The 17,794-nt window shown below is 38.1% G+C and overlaps 1 protein-coding gene across 3 annotated transcripts in view; it reads left to right on the forward strand.

The window, feature by feature from the left end:
• Positions 1-17,794, forward strand: part of KIF13A (kinesin family member 13A) — a 104,247-nt gene that overhangs the window by 30,881 nt on the left and 55,572 nt on the right. For all 3 annotated transcript variants that reach the window (XM_030236023.2, XM_030236033.2, XM_030236038.2), the window contains exons 3-4: positions 9,143-9,155; positions 15,234-15,294. In XM_030236023.2, coding sequence (XP_030091883.2) covers positions 9,143-9,155; positions 15,234-15,294 — 74 coding nt within the window. The remainder of the gene's footprint in view (positions 1-9,142; positions 9,156-15,233; positions 15,295-17,794) is intronic.

Genomic DNA, 17,794 nt, shown 5'->3' on the forward strand with positions numbered 1-17,794 from the left:
ATCCCATAATGCCTGCTAGAGGTGCCTGGCCTGCAAGCTTTGCTGTAAAAAAAACCGAAATGCTTGTGGCTCAAAGTAACATAATATTTATGGAAATTGTCACAAATTCATAGCTCACTGGAGAAAGGGAGCTTGTTAAATACTTTTTTCCTCCCATCTCTTGTCATGTAGGATGTTCTCTTTTATGTTTCTGGTGTCCACTAGAAAGGTATCTAACCTCTGTCAGAGGTCCTCAGATGAAAAAAAACCCAAACTCTGAGTGCCATAGCAGTTGCCACTCATCTCTGCTGGGAATTATCTATTCTCAGATTGTAGAAGTGCTCTCAGATTGTACCTTTCCATGATAGATTCAGTAACTTAGTGCTTGATGTCATCTCTCTGTAAAGGTGGTTACCTGCCTGATTTGTTAACTGGTAAACTTGGAGCTCACACCATGAAGGATTTTTCTATCCTTTGGATTAATTGTGTGGTTCATTTCATGAAACTGGGTTGCTTCTTAAGCTTTGCAGAGCTCTGTGGAAAGATTTCTAGAGGTGTCACATGCATGAGTGCTGTATAGAAAGAAAGCCTCCTCACTACTTCTAGGTGTTTGTCCTGGAACAGCTCAGGAGATCTTATTCACTGTTTATGTAGAATTGATTTGAGCTGACATTCCTGGTATATTGTTCCACACAATAAGCCTTATTCATCCCATGAATCGCTATCATTATCTTTCTCTGTATTATGTCCACTTTCTGGTAAATGGTAGCAGTTGTTAATGCTGTCTGTTAAAGCAAATAATGTCATCTCAAAGTTACTAAAAACAACTGGTGCTGCAGCCAGCTGAGATAGACTTTCTTTGCTTTTGATGAATTTGCTGTGCTAAAGTGTATTGTCATCAGACCTTAGTTTTAATTTTAATTAGAAATTAATGAATAGTATTTTCCTTCTGATAAGTTCATTTACTATTCACGTCAACAAAAACACAGGCTAGGATGAAACAAAAACAGTAATCTGTGAGTTTTACTGAATCTCAGATAACTTTTTCATACTGCAGTTGTTTGAAGAATGCTAGCATAGGGTTGCAGAGCTGTGTGAAAGGATGAAGTGTCAAACCCAATTAGCATCTCTCTTGAAATCTCATTAGTAAAATAAAGTAGATGACAATTGAATGGTAGTTTTCCCTGTTATGACAAAAGAATGTGGCAGTGAAACCTGGGGGTTCTTGTCTGTTGTCCAGTCAGAATACATGGTCAGGACTGGTGCACATGCAGTAACTTCTCAACAATATCCTTTGCCTGATTGAGTATGAAAAATATGCTTCTCTTGCATTCAAAAGGGTGGGTTCTTTTTCTTTTTTTTCCCATTTGTTGAGGAAAGTAAGGTGTTACAACCAAAGTTGAGATCCAATTACTTGATTTACTCCTATGCTTTAGTTCTTTCTGGTACACAGTCTTTCTACTGAGGAGAGATATTCTGTCTTCTGCCTTGTCAGTGAAGCTGTTAATTTCTCTGTTTATGTCCTTTCAGCAAATTGTAATGCCTGAGTTTTGAACCAGCAAACAAAGTTAAATTTAATTTAGGAAATGCTGTGCTGCTTATCAAATTTTTTTCACCTACCCTTGGAAGTCACCTGTCTTGGATTAAGCACTGTATATAGTGATAAAATTGCAGTATATTTTTCAAAAGCTTTGAGCGCTATTTCCACAAGGGGTATATCTTCACTGGTGTTTTGATGGTTCTTACAAGCAGCGTTTCTGAAGGAATGCTGAAGGAGTACTAGTGTTGGAAGGGGACATTTTCCATTGACTAGGGAACTTAGGATGTAGTTAATAGCTGTCAGTAGCCAACCCCAGTGATGGGCTGCATGTGAGAGTCTCCATGGCGTTTGTGCACAGAGTTGAAATGCCAGTTAATGCTTGGGGTGTTTTCTCCTCAAGAACACTGGTAATAAATGCAACAGGATAAGAATAACAGGTGCCTAATAAATGCCACTGCAATGTTATTGACACTCCTAGAATATGTTTCCACATACTTTCCAGACCTGTAGCATGTTTGCTCTGACAGCATTTTCATTGCTTTCAGGCTAAGAATCATTCATTGGAGACTGCCCTGAAGGGCTAATAGATCTTGGGTTCTGAGATCAGATTCTTTTTCCCCTCCCTCATTTCCTTGTCCTGATTTGTTAAACCTGTTTAGGTGGTAAAATTCTACTTGTTTAGGTTCTTGTACTTGCAGCTTTATTGAAATGGAGGGGACAAAAATTGGTTTTAAAAGGGACAGGACTACTTGGTAATGTACCTGGGAATATTAGGTATACTTGCCTTTGCCTCTTTGTCATGAGGCTGTAGCTGGATGTTAGTAAGAACAAGCTTGTTATATTTGTGGTTTTACTATATTTGTAATTGGTGTAGCAGGTTTTCATTATCATAACTAGAGTCCTGGATAAGTTTTGAATTAGCATGATTGAAGTCTTGGTGAAAATAGATCATTTAACTTGGGGTCTCAGCAGGATTTAGTTAAAGCTCTTGAGTCTCAGAGCAGTGTGACAATTTTAGTTAGTTTTTGCCTTTTCAGTGAAACTAAACAAATTAGCTGAAATGGGTTGTTGAAACCCCAACTTATTCTGTGTGGGAGAGTATTCAGATTTTAGTTTTTTAGCAAGTTTTCTAGCAGAGTAATAAATTAATCTTTCCACTGATGGGCGGTGACTGCTCTCTTAAGGCAGTTGCTGTTTGCAAAGTGATGTGCAGTTGCATGCAGGCCAGGTATCTGTCTTCTTTTGGGCTCTCATAGAAACTTGTTTTTACATGGCATCAAGGCTTCTGGGTAAAGGTTAGAAACACTTGAACTTCACATCAACAAACTGTTGGCATTGGAATTAAAATGCCTTGAGCAGTAAAAATACTCAGAATTCGGGAGTGAAGGTGAGTTAGCTACTAATGATGTTCCTGGACAGCTGTCACTTTGTCTTCCATCTTGTAAATGTCAGAATATTATGCCTTTCACTTACTTTAATGAGCTTGGGTTGGTTTCATAACCTGCAGATTATGGTTTGTTTCCTTGCTGTAGTAACTGAACTTTAATGGAGCCCTATTATGGTGAAATATCCAAGTGTCTTTGTTTCCTTTGTGTCATGGAAGTCACTCTTCTACTCTAATGTCTATTTTGTTTCACTTGCACTGCAGTATTTGTCGTTCTGATTTCAGTGTCTGACTTGTCTCTTTGCATGTGGTAGGTTTCTGTAAAGCATGTGAGAGCATCTTATTATTAGAGTATGCGTCTGTTTCTCATGGTGTTTCTGATTATGATCAGCTACCACCTTATTATGCAGGCACTTGCTCAAATTGCTTTACTTGTTAAAATGTTTGGGGTTTTTTTGCTGTTCTTCAAAGGATTGTTTTGTCTATAGAACAGGCTTTTGCTGTGTAAGAGGATTAAACAGGGCATGTGCTGCTCACCTCATGCAAGAATATAAAATAACTATTTATATTTGTGTATGTATGTGTGCTCACACAGTATGTAAAGTAATTCTTCCAAGAATTGCACTAAGGAATTGTGATGCCAGCTTCATTAGTCAGCTGTACAGGAGGTATCCCCCCAGACAAGCACAAAGGTGGGATGCTGTTCCCTTTAAGGGCATTGCCCCTGCCATTTGCTTTACTCTGTGTTTAGAAAATTCATGGGAGAAATGGGCAAGTAACTGTCCTTTTCCTGTGTTCTTTGTAGAGAAAATGGTGTACAATCCCCTGAAACTGCTGCTGTGGCAGACTGTGATCTTTATCTAGGTAGTTTAGTACAGTGTTCATCAATAATATAAAGCCACGCTTTTTAAGGTGCTTGGTATCAAGCCTGCAGGTAACAGCCTGTAGTGATAAACCAGGAGACAAGGAAGGGCCCCAGGACTGCATGACCTTACTGTGAAAGATAGGAGAAACACGATCTCTCTGCTTCTACATAATTTACACTGTTTGCAGTTAGAAGTGCTGAGCGCTTGCTGTCTCTGCTGCTGCACTCTGGAAGCTGCACGCACATGGATAAACAAACAGTGCAGTTACTTCTGTCCTGGATAGTGAGGCACACTCCTTACAACCATCCTTCCACAGGTTTGCTCCCTTGCACTCTGCCATTGAGTGAGGCAAGCACACACTGCTGGTGACAGGCTCAGCCTGAGCTGTAAGGCAGCCTGATTTTAAAAAAACTAAACCAAATTTAAAACCACTCAAAAATACTACAATACTTGTTTTGAACAGCTGGTGTTTAGACTCCAGAGATGCTGGAGCAGTGAAATGCAAGAAATATTATTTTTATCAGGATGATCTTTGCAATTTGATCATCTTTGTGCTTGCAGGGGAAAGACTATTTTAGATGACAAGTTGAAAAAGGACCTGAAGACTTTAATCCATTTTTCTTGTATATGGATAATTGCTTGTAATAATTGTCTTGACCAGTGACCCTAAGAGTATGTCAATGACTATATAACCACTAAATGTAAACAATTATATATTTGGGAAATCAGTCAGTACCGTGAATTTGCTGTGGTTGCACATGTGATGAGAGCAAAAAGTTTTTTCAAACAGAGCGTCTTAGATGTTGACTTTGGGTGTAGTCAGCTTACAAGAGCTGCAAACTCATCTGGTTCATTCATTCATAGATACTGTGTGTGGTTATTTAAAATAGCTGGTTATGGTTGCTTCATCTTGATTAACTAATGTGAGAAAGTATGGGAAAAAAAAAACCCCAAATACTTTTCCAAAATGTGAAATAATTATAGTACAGTCGTGACCTACTTGGCTGCTTAGAATGGTTGAATTGGAGATGAATTGGGCTGTGTGCATGTTCCAAAGAATCTAAGACCTGTTTTTCAGAGACTCCTTGTTCCTCTGTGTCTTTTAATGTGGAGTAGCTGGTTTTACACCTACCTGCTCATTTTAGAATGTACTTGTCCCTATTGAAGGTGACTTTCTTGACTGACGGTTGGGGGTGGGTGGGGTGATGGAGCTGCATTACATGAAATGTAGAGAAAAAATAGTTCTTTCAAGGTTTTTTTGATGTATAAAATGTCTTTCCTTCTGGTGGAAGCGACATTTGGTTGGGAATACTGACTATAACCACTAAGGGTCAAAAAAAAGTCTTGTTTTGAAAGTTACTAAGTCTTTAAGATGACAGTATCACATACTTCTGGATGCTCATAGTGCAAGAGTGTCTTCTGTTGCTTCCTGTTGCATGGGACTAGTTTTCTAGTCAGAATATGCAATGCCATCTTGTATCAACTTTTTGTATGACAAAAGAGGAGTCCTATGAGAGAGATTGAGGCTAGTTAAAAAAAAATGAAGAAAGAACCTTCGTTGCTGTTATACTAGCAAAATGCACTCCTCTTGGTGTACTGTCACAGGCAATGGGCTGAGGTGCTAGAGAGAAAATGTGAGTGCAGTCAGGAAGACTTCTCATTCATGTGCTGACATGGAACATGAGAACTGACATTTTGTGAGTCACTTCTCTTAGCAAATTTGGGAAGTATTGAGTTTAGTCTCAGCAAGAGATAACAGAATAAAAAGTTCATATTGGCACAAACCTTTCTGTAAACTATCTTTCTTTATCTAGCTTAAAGTTTGAGGTAGCTAAGCACTCTGAGAACTTGATGTGTGTCAGCCAAGCAGGGCAGGAGAGGCTTAGTACTGTTGTGAAGCAAAAAGCCTGAGTAGATACCCAAAGAAGACACACTGCTCAGTAAAGTTAGAAAATCATTCTAGTGATATTCTACTGAAGTCATGAAGGCTTAAGGACAAAGGCAGGAGGAATTCCAGAAGTTCAGTGGGCTTTGTGGTTATGAATTCCATACTTTTCCCTTGACCTTTGAGAATATTTTTCAGACTCTGGTTGTGTTTGCTTGGGTTTTGAATTCCAGACATGTTAAAAAAGTCAGTCTTCTGTCTGTGTGTACAGATTTAAGATGCCCATCAGGTTAATCCAAAATCTGCTGTGATGCAGATGCATTGCAAGGTTAGGTAACTTTGATAATTTCCTGAAGTATATACTGTCTGTTTTAGAGGAGGTTTTGTTGTCACTCAAAAGGCATAGCTGTATCCATTGACACCATGGATGACTAGACATTGAATTAAAAATTCCTGGAAATAAACATTTTAGTTGCTGTGTCTCTGATCTGAGGTCCGTGTGTGTGTCGCGTGTCTCTGCTTCTCCAGCCCCAGTTGTGACACTGAATAACCACATTTGTATGGTCACTGTTTGGTAAAAATTAAGACAGCTTCAATTATCTATAAAGCTGAAAAATGCTGGAAATGGAAAGAAGTAAGGAAGCACATATTTTTAAAAGAAAGACAGCAAAGCAAACAAAAAATTTTATGTCAAAAATTGGTTAGGCTAATGCAGGATTTTATAGCACATATTTAAGCTGCCACAGATGTGATTTCTAATAAACTGTAAACAGTTCTTTAGTTATTAGTTTGAGTACTTTGATTGAAGTATTTTGAAGTGTTTCCATCTGAATTGCTGCCAGAACGATGGTTACACTGAGTTGATTAGCTGATATATCCAAATAGCTTAAAAACCTATCCTGTGAGTGAATATAGCTGAGTTATTCCAGAGGCCTTTGATCATATTGCTGTTGGTGGTGCAGGGAGTTGCTGAAGTTGGTATTAAGAGTTTGGAGCATTTGGATGTGACATATGGTAGGAAGCTGCAGCTCCTTGTGCTTTGAAATCCCAGAGATCAGTGATGTTACTGGGAAGCTCTGCCATGCACCAGGGTTTGAAATAGTGACTATTAGACTTTTCTTGAAGTAGACATCAAAGTAAAGCTAGAGGAGGCTTCCAAAAAGGTAGTGGCTTACCCTGCTTAAGTAAATATCTTAAGAATCATGTGTCAAACCATTTATTCACTTCAGTGATGTTCTGTACCTTTCCTAATTAGGCCTAACAAGAATGATCCTAGGAAGAAAAAGCAGTTGGTAAACTTTCTGTTGGATTTTACTTCCAAATAAACTGTTTAGGACTTCTGCTGAATCTGTACAGCAGTCTATCAGGAATTCTCTAGTAAAGCTGATATAATCCTAAATTATTTTTCAAGGTATGAGTGTATTTAAAAGCATCCCAAAAAGCTTTGGATGACTTCTTTCAGTAGGAACTTGTCGTAGAAGTTTAGAGGTGGTGCTGGGACTCTGTCTAGATATCAGTGATATTTTTGCCTGACGTCCGGGAGGAACGATGAGGAGGACTCCATCTTATCAGAAGGCTAATTAATTACTTCATTATACTATATATTCTATATTACATTACATCTAAACTGAATCTGCCCAGAGCACTCAACTGCCCAGAATCTTGTGACTGTCAGCTGACAGTCCCCATACACACAATTAGCCAATGAATCAAAACACTCACACCAGAATCCAATTACCAATTCCCTTCAGGTAAATAATCTTCCACAATGTATTCCACTTTAGCACAACACAGGAGCAGCAAATGAGATAAAAATTGTTTTGAGCATTCTTTTCTCTTCTTCTCTCACTGCTTCTCTGAGGTTCAGAGAATGTGAATCCCACATCTAGACGAGCTGATAACATTGTAATTGCATCACATCTGAAAATGGATTAAAATGGTAATATTCAGGGTAGGGCTAAATGTATTTTTCAGATAAGGGTGCATTCTGCACAAGTTCTGAGCCACCTGTACACGTGCTAGCCATGGATTGAGCTGTGTAGCCACCACTAATTAAAGGGTAAAGCTGCAGCAGGTGGTTTGGCTGGAGGCAAATGATGTTTGCATTGCACCAGTGCCGTGTCCCAGCTCTGTAACTTCTGTTTCAGGCAGATGTGTCATCTGAGGTATGAGCTGAGAGTAGGCAGAAAAGATTGTGTCAGAGGTGTTTGTGGATTTGCATCCCTTCAGAGTTTTTTGCTGAGCTCTTCTATTGTGGGTTCCTAAGAAAAGTGCTCAAAGTGCTTTGTGTCTTCCCTGCCCTCCTCCCAACTTGGTGGGGTTGGTATGTACAGACTGGTGGATGAAGGCACGGCTTGGTCTCAGGTGTTTCTGCACTGAGAGTGCAGAAATATATATTTGATATATTTGAATTTTGTGTAGTGTTTCTGTTGCTCTACCTTTCATCTATGTCCTTCTCTTATAAATAAACCTTACTGCATTCTGTTTGTGTTGTCTGTCTATAGACCTTCCTTATTGTATTTTTTCCTCTTCATCCACATTTTCTTTTCTTTCCTTCATCCATGTTTTTTTTTCCCTTGTAAAGAGCCAGTGGAAATTTCTTATTTCCATACATAATTTAAACATATGCCTAAGGTTGTAGTTTTGATGAATGGCCTAAGTCAGTCTAGCTCTGCACTGTATGTTCATCTTCTCTCTTGCATTGGCATCAGGGAGCAAAGGGCTGCACAGTGATCTCACTTGAAACCAATCCCACCAGAAAAACCCAAGGTGATTGAATTTATAATGTGACCATATACCTGCCAGCAAAAGCATAAAAGCATTTAAGGACAATTTGAAGTACTCTGAGCTGTTGTCTTTCGACTGGGGGTTTGTCATCCCTGTGTTATTTCTGCTAGCACTCCTTGGAGCTGGGTGTGAATGGTGATGTTGTTTTTGCACTGGCTTCTTGTGCTCTGTGGGGGCTTTCTGTGACCAGGGAGAGCACAGCCTACAAAGGCTTCTTTTGCTTCACTTCTGTAAACTCTGTAAGAAACATTTGCCTGAATCTTACCTTGGTCATGTTTGTGTAGCACTGCTGAACTCAGTGGGGCTTCACCCTGGCACCTTGGTCTGCCAGTTTGCAGGCTTGGTTTCTTTGCCGCCAGAGATGGGCTGTGTTTCATCTTTTATGACAAAACAGATACTTGTCTTTCTTCTGGAACACAGCTCTGTTAGATTTTTATATCTATAAGGAATCTGGCACTTTCTTTTTAATGTGGGAGAGTATTAGTAATTAAGTAATTACTGGTTAAAAATATGTGGTATCTCATTTAAATATCTTCTGATCTGATGACTCTTAAATACATTGTAGATTTAAAAAAAGTTCAAATTATAGTAATGACATACACTGACTTTGTTTCTTTTTTTTTATTTGTTCCCTTCTCTTTATGTGAATGGTGTATTCATGCTTCTCATCACTGTTGCTGGGTTTATTGCCAATCATCTAGAAAACCACCAAAGGTAAGTATTTTGTCTCTTTTTGCATTTGTATCTACTTGAAAATATTGAGTGCTGCAGAAGTATTGGGCATATTGCTGTAGTTTGTGAACAACGTGGCTTCAAAAAAGGAAAACATTAAAAAAATCTGTTCTTCAAACTTCCAAGTTAAAAGCTTCATATTTTCAGAAGAATATATTTTAATCCAGTTGACATGCAGGCAAGGCACATGGCTTGTTAAAGCTGTGACCAGGACAAGCCAAAATTTTAATGCAGTCGTAAAAACATTTGAAAGACTGACTAAATAGTGTGTGTAAAACATTTTGTTACAAACAGTTTAAAAGTTGAAATACCAATTTAAAAGGCAACAAAAAACATCTAGTAATTGATAAGCCATTTTTGTTTGCACTTGACAATAGTCAGGAATTAGTAATTAGTGTAAAAGTTGCCAAAGTGCACCAGAATTCACATAGAAAAGATTGCGTTGTTTGTAGTGCAGGGGAAGGGCAGGAGAACAAGTGATATGTACCTGTTGAGACATCTAATAAAATTCTTTTATCAGTTGATATGTGTAATAAAAGAGAGTTAGAGAGTTTGATCATTGTTAAACTTTGTTTTTATAAGGAACTCTCCTTCCTTCTGATGCTATAATTCCACCAGAAACCATTATTTTTGACAAGACCCTTCATTTTCTGTAGTGCATGATTTATGTTCCATTATAGGCAGATAAAGTTATTCTGGACATTATGTAAAAGCTTATGTATGGCCTTGTGTTTCCTTGACAAAACCAGAACAGCTGCAAGCTTGTGCGTAAATGTCACATTATTGTTAGGTATAGTTGGATGGTCATTACTATCCTTAAGCTATAGTGCTGGAATTTAGGATGTTATGTGAAATATTTACCAGATTGAGACAGAAGGTTAGTACCATCTGGGGAAAACTGGCATTGCTTAGTTTGTAAAGAGGTGGTATGAGATTTCTTGATTTATACAGTTTTTGGGGTACTGCACATAGTTGATTTTAAAATCAAAAATTTTTTAAATAAAATTTTGTAAATAATGGAAGTCTATTTACCTTTAATGGGCTACTTTATCATTAGCCATGGATGAATTGTTTTCCCAAATTCACTTGGTAGCTCAGAAGCTGTGACAGAAAAATTTATATAAGGATGTTGGGATACTATTTTGCTTTATATTTTGCTATTTCTGCAAAACTTCCATTTAAGTGTAAATTTGTGACAAAGGTAAAACAGTTGTTCTGAGCTGAGATCTGTGAGCTGTGTCCCAGGGTCCCTTCGGATTTTGTCTCCACACTTCTTCAGCCCTGTCACAGGTCTTGTGTTTGTCATAGTGACCAACTTTTATTTTCAGTTCTTTAATTGCTTCCATGGACATTAAGTTGACTGGTGTAGACTCTGTCTGCCATTTCCTTGTGTATCTCCTGTATTACTTGTCTCCATCAGCAGTTGTAAGAGGGCTGTAGGACCAGCTGCCCTGAAATGAAATGAAAACTTCCCTTCTTCAGTTCTCCCTTCCTTTCCTTTTTAGGAGCCAACTAGCACCCAACCTGTCAGACTGACTCTTTCTCAATGAAAGCAAAATGTGATTAATTGGCCATCTCTTGGTCAGGTAGAAATGGCCATTAAACATTGGTCATACATTTGGGAACATTTTATAGCTGCACAGACAATGTGTTAGGGATTATGTTCAATCTGGGTAATGCATTGCTAAATGCTGGAAGCCCCAGACTCTGCCTAGCCTATACTGAGGATTAGATTTCATAAGAATGATGAATGTGAAATTAAACTTCTTTTGAAACTAATTATGTAATTTGGCTTAAACTGGCAGGCAGTTAATATTGGGTATGCTGCTCATTACCTGTAACTAGTTTCCATAAGTATACTTATATGCATAAACCCTTAAAATTATTATTTCTACAAGCCATTGAATAGGAACCTTAATGAAAACACATTGTGCAGAATGTTGTTTTGGCTTTTTAAAATGTGAGCACCTATTTGGCTCTCTTTTTAGATTCTGTGATATGTAACTGCAGCAGCAGCCACAGTGGTTTCTCTAGTTTAAAATCTAATTAAAATCTGCAATTTCATTGTAAAGGTACAGGTGAATTTGAGAAAAAACTCTAGATTTTTCACTGACACGTGATGGATGCATAGACCTGCATCTGAGTTTGCCTTGTTGAAGAAGCCATAACTTCTAGTTGTCTCTTTAGCAAAATAATCATCAGCTCTGTTAAACTGCTGCAGGTGTTTGCTGAAGCAACCAAAGCCCCATATCTTTTGTTTTTCTTAAATGTTGTGGTTACCAGAACAAGTATTTTATTTCTAAGAGTTGCGAAGACTCCAAGTATAGTTCTCTATAATCTAGAAATGACCTACATAACTTAGTTTATTTAGGCTAATGTGCACACTTTCAATATTTCTGGATACAGTAGTACCAGGATCCAGCACTTCCCAGCTAGCTCTTTCCCATAAATTTGCATTTCTATGTGGTTGTGCTGAATGTACCCAGTTCATCCCTTCATTCAAAGTCTTTGCTTTGTAACCTACTACCCTAGGGTGGCAGGTTTCTGGCAGCCTCCTTTTACCTAGCTTTCTCTTTTAGATCCTAGGATGAAGTATAAGACACAGAATCTTGCAGAAAATAAGAAAATTTTAAAGGCTTGTTTGTTAATTCCCTCTATTGTTTAAAAGCCCAGAACACTATTAATGAAAATAAAGAATACTTTTAAACACCTTCCAAAATGTAGTTAAAAATTACTTCATATAGGGTGCTTGAAGTATAAAAAGTTCTGTTTGTGGCATAGATATCATTGTTCAAATACATTTTAATAGTTTTGACATAGTTGGTAGATAGACTTCTGGTACAAGTTGGTAAAGATTTTTGCTAAAAATGCTTTTTCAATGCCTGATAATGCCCAGTTTGAATATTGGGTATTGAGTCTGAGACTTAACCATTAACAGAACTTTTCATGGCTTTGATAGTTGTATTTACAGGTGGGTTAATACCCTTTTCAGGAAAATGGATTCTGGGGAGAAAATGTTATTAAGAGAAAAATAATTATTCTGTACACTTCTATCAGGAAAAACAGTGATACTCACCACTTCTATTTTAAGGGAGAATAATCAGTGAAGAGAGGAGAAAGAAGGGAGCATATTAGATGATTATTAGAATATTTAGTTGTTTCTTCATGGCATATATTCTGTGTCTTGACCCCAAGTACGCTTCCATGCTCAATTTGGAATTGCTTGTCCTGCCATTCCTGCACTGGGCATCAGAAAAATGTAAAATAGTTATCTTTTGCATCATCTTTTCTGTACAAGGGTTACTCTTTTGGTAGAATGCTGTCCTACAGACATTTCCCATAAAATGCCTTCCTGATGTACATGTTGAAGAGCCTTGCTGATTTGGACCATGTGTCTTGCTCCTGTGTGCCTTCTTTTTACTCTGTTAATTCCTCTGTTTGCAATCTGTTTTCCCAAAGGTCTCAGTTGTCCATAAAATTGTTTTGGTTGGGTGAATCCTTAAGGTATGGTTGCTGGGAGTGTTCAAGGTTGCTGTTTTGTCATCACTGATCAAAGTAATGTTTAAGTGTTCTCCTGCCTGTTTTAATGGAGAGGGGAGTTTAGCTGCAGCTGCTCTGCATGTTTTGCAGATAGTGCATGCTCCAGCAGTTTCTGTCTTTTTGCCTGACACCTTTTTTTCTTTTTAAGTAATCTTGTTATTTCTGTTAGAAGGATTTGGCAATTTTCCAGAAGAGAATTTATAAATAGACCAAATCCATGCCTCAGCTTCTTTATGTTTATTATGGAAACAAACTAAAATGCTATATTTACATTTGTTTTATCTGAAGGCAGAATTTTTCTTTTCTTATTGCATAATCATTTTTTGACCTTTTGAAAACCAGTCTGACCAATTTTTACCGTTTTAAAAACATCCCAATAAAATCTGCTATTCTGGAAGAAACACTTGGCTGCAAGCCCATATTTTAGTTTGAAGAGTCTCTTTGCAAGACCAGTGTTTAAATTAGAAGTCATTGAATGATCCTGTCATCATTTTCCATGTTAACCAAGGGGAAAATGTGTAGGACAATAGATTAAATTGGCCTATAGTGGTGCTGTATTGACATTTAGTCATTACACATAAGCATGTATAGCCAAGTAACATTTTTAGCTGGTCTGTGTGATCCACGGCAGATAACACTTAGTTTTAAGGGGGGAAGAATGGTCCATTTTGAATCCTTACAGTAGGTTCTGAAGGGTTTTTTTGTAATTTCATTGCTTGCCATTTGATCATCTGAGAGACCAGATATTGTTAGCAAGTCCTGTGACAGAAATTTCCATAGAATTTGAATATGAGAAGAGAAACAGTAGTTCTTGGATGGACTGTAGAAGTTAGGAAAAGAGTTTGTGTTTTTTCTGATGACATAGTTTTTTGCGTAGATTTGATGACTAAATGCATAAAAGGTAATTGAAAATGCCCCCCAACTTATGTGAATGTCTGAAGACAAGGTGGAGTAACTGCTGCATTTTACTTGCAGTTCAGTGGCCAAATGACATTTTTGACTCAGTCACATCAGGCATCATTCTGATTCATGATGATGTCTGATTCTATTTGTGCTGCAGTGACTCAGGCCTCCCTGTTAGATTATTATTATGGATTTGTTTGTTTTTTCTTCAGAAGGGAATTCCAGAACTCTTCACTCTTACAGACTGTGTTGTCTCAGTATTAAGTCTTCTCTCAGGCCATTTGATGTATTTTGCTTTAAGCTGGTGGAAAGGGAAGGAGATGAGTTTGTTGTGCTAACCTGGTGTTACCTTCTGGAATATTTGCAGCAACAGATTTTTTGGGAAGGGTTAGATTGCAGCATATCTGTAGATTATGTTGTGTAGTAACTCTGAATGGGACTTCAAGGTGTTCTTCATCCCCAAAAGCCAAACAAAAATGATCCATCTTTGTCCTCACCTCAGGATTTATCTCTAGGGAATTTGCATATTTCAGCTGACATAGCCTGTGGCTCTTGCTATGCACTGACATGCATGGTTTGTCCCACAAAGGAGATCCTGTTGGGCGACCAGGCAAAGACAATCTTGATCCAGGCAAAGTTTTATTAAAAACGTGGTTTGAGATTTTCCCCACCTCTTGTGCTTCCCCCCAAAAAACCCCAATAACAAAACCAGAATCTATATTGCTAACTCGTCTGCAGTCAGTTTATCATGGCAAAATGTGGAAAATTCGCTGCAGCTTAAGGTGTGTTTGTAGCAAACTAAACCTGTGGAAAAAAAAAGTTAAATGTTTGTCATGATGTTCTGGAATGTGCAGGAAAATAACTTGGATCAAATCCCAGCATGCTAAGTGGTTTTACAGGACACTCTTCCAGGTTTGCAAGCCCTCTGAGCACAGTATTGAATCTCATTCAGTTTCTCGCTGGATCTCTTGACCGAAGTGATGTTAAGTCTTTTCATTAGAGCAGGCTGTGACAGCTTGTTTCTCTCATAGAGCTGCATCTTCTATTTGTAGTTTCTGAGCTTCCTCTACTGAGATGCAGTTCTGTCCTCTTTGTTTAGATGGATAATCTAATACTATTTATTTGCTCCTTAGGGCTTGTGAGTAGTAATTCTCTTTTGAGTATCAGAAGTGCATCCCATGGTCAAAATCGTGTGTATTGTGCTGATGTCTGCTAAATAGTCATCTTACCAAATTCTGTGTATTGAGTCCTTGTGTTGCTGTTCTGTTACTGTTAACAGAAACATTTGTCACTCTTGGTGCCTGGAGAAGAGTGGAGTTAATTATTAGTTTTTGTCTGTGTTTTGTAGTCTGTATTAGGGGATAGAGTAAGGAGTAATCTGTATAGTGTATCATATAGATAGAAAAGAAGTATTGAGCTCTGTTTCTCTCATGATTACACAAAAGTATTTGATTACACAAAAATATTTCTGCCAATTATGCCTTATTACAGTTCTGATTTAGGATCTGCAGAAATAGTAGAGCCCCACTGCAATTATCCTGTCATGGATATGTACTGCTTTAAATCAAAAGTCTTATAACCAGGGTTCCTAATTTGTCTTTTTCTGTGCTTCTACAGGTGTTTGCCTTTGATCACTGCTTCTGGTCCATGGATGAATCAAACACCACAAAATATGCAGGTAAACTATTTTCTATACAGTGGACAGTGTAAATAATTTGAGAACATGTGGGAGTTTGGACCTTTGTGAAGTTGGTTTGGGGTTGGTGTTTTATTGGTTGGTTTTTTTTTTTTTTTGGTGCATTTTGCATTGTGATGCTCAAGTGATTTCTTCACAGAGGCAGACTTACCATTTTTACAGGGATTGAGTCATCTGGTACTAGCTCCTCAACTGAACAGGAATGCAAGTTTTAAGGTGCCTGGGAGACTGTTCAGGAGAGATGTTTTTACATTCAAGCTACAACTTTTTTTTAATCACCAGGAAGTGCCTTTTGTTGTCTCTGTCACTTACAATTTCATTTCTGCGTCAGCAATTATTGACTGATGCTAGTGATGAATGTGCATGTTTTCAGTGCTCTGCATCTCTGTGCATGAGAGGGGGGAATAAAGCATGTTCTCCTCAGACAGTGTGGTTATCTCAGGTCTTTCAAGTGATTCATAGTCTGACTGTTCAGATCCCTAATGTGTTTTGAGTGATCAGCTTTGTGACTCCTTCGTCCCAAAAGCTGGCTAATCTATGTAAGGTTATAATCCTAGCAGTTTTCTCATAACTGGATTTGTCTATTAGTATATTCATATTGTATAAGAGGACTTGGTTTGGTAGAGAAAGCTCTGAACACTGAGAAATCACGGCTGTGGTCCATGGAAAGAGAAAAACCCCAAGCATTCAGTTTAGATATTCATATTATGAAATTTTTTGGCCCTTAAGAAATCTTTAAAGCTGGTAGGGTTCATTTCCTCAAAGTTTAAGATCAGTCATCTCATAAATGAACTGCCATATACATGTGTTAAAAATATATTTCTGACTACTATAGGCTGTGGTATGAAATCTCAGATCTTAAGGACTGCACTATATTTCTTAATTGCCTGAGCAAAGAGAGGCTTATTCGAGTAAAAAAGTTTTTCACTTGTTCAGCCTTCCAGAGCTGTGTTTGCACTGAACAGGTGCACTGAACAGTATTTGTAGCTCAGGCTGGGAGAGCCATTGGAGCCCACAGCACCTTCCTATGTGCCTGCCCACCCCAGTTTCCTTTAAAAGGAAGGAGGTGCCCATACCTTGGCTCCGTGTGCAGGTGGGAGCTGCGCCTGTTGTGTACAGCATGGCACTAACCCCCAGCAGAGATGGGATAGACCCAAGAAACACTCCTAACCAGTTGGGCTTGTTTCTGTCTCGGTTTAGCCCATCTTCAAGTGAATTCAGTGGGGTTTTAGATCTGTTTGTTTTTCATTTGAGTGAAAGCTAGATCTCTCCTGTGTATTTCAGAAATTGTAAGTGGATTTGTCTTATCTAAGAAATGAAGTTTTATTATCTGTGTGTAGATTAAGCTCTTGTTGGACTGGTTTCTAGAAAATGGTGCCTAGCATCTCTTCCACTTTCTTACTGGCTAGTAAGTTATGAGGTGGTTTTTTTGCCTATTCAAGTCAATATTCCTGCCTGGGAAAAAAAGAAAACCAAAACTGGTTTTTGGCTTTGGGTTTTTTATCTTGTTTTGTTGAGGGGAAATGTGTGTTGGGGGGGGAGTGGTGTTTTGTTGGAGTTTCTCTCTTGGTGGAAGGCCGTGTGGGAGGCTTTGGTGGTGTTTTGGGTTTTTTTTCTTTTCAGAAATATGCTAAGAATGTGGGCTTAAAGACTTGTGTACATAAAACAATGGTTTCACTGTTTTTGTTGTTGTTGTGTTTGTTGTATGGTCTTGAAGCTATCTTATGACTGCCAGGCCTTATGCTCTAGAACATAATGAATTTGATCCAGTATTGAAACTAAAGTAATTAAAAACCAAACCCAAAGTGTTTCAGGTGTAAGTTACTGGGTTGTTCACCTGCTTGGGCATGAGCTGATGCTATCCTATACAACAGTAGCATTTCTTGGTTTAGATCCAAAACCAAATGCTGACATGGCAATATTTCAGAATTATATATTATTAATATTAAGGCTCCTTATGTCTGTTTTCACAGCTTGGCCTCAATGTGCATATGTATTAACAAAAAAAAAAAAAAAAAAAAAAAAAAAAAAAAAGGTAACTGGATTTGGTTGGGATTTCTGATTAACTTCTTTGCCTCATGGAACAAACTTCCATTGTTCTAGGCCCCTTGCAAATAACCATCTTGTCTTACATCCAGAGACTGTTAATGCTGTAACAGTCTTTGGTGCAATCTTAGATTCCAAACAAGCCATCTGACCACCTGACTTTTGGAGCTAAACAGGTATCTCTTGGATGCTGGACTACAGAAGGAATGCTGATCTGGAAGCTAGGTGCTTTCAACACTCCCTGCCCAAAGTAGCTCTCTGTGGATGTGTAAATTTAATGTCACTGCCAGGAGCAGGGATAAGTTGCACAATTAAAGGGAAACATATATAGCTTAAAGCTAAGTACAGACTGCTTAAAAATATAAGTTGTGTATGAGCTTTAGGCTGAAGTAAAATTCATAGAAAAGGCATGTGCAACAAATTTAGTTCCTTGAAA

The sequence above is a fragment of the Serinus canaria genome, chromosome 2 (genome assembly GCF_022539315.1).
Source record: "Serinus canaria isolate serCan28SL12 chromosome 2, serCan2020, whole genome shotgun sequence".
NCBI classification, from domain to species: Eukaryota; Metazoa; Chordata; class Aves; order Passeriformes; family Fringillidae; genus Serinus; species Serinus canaria.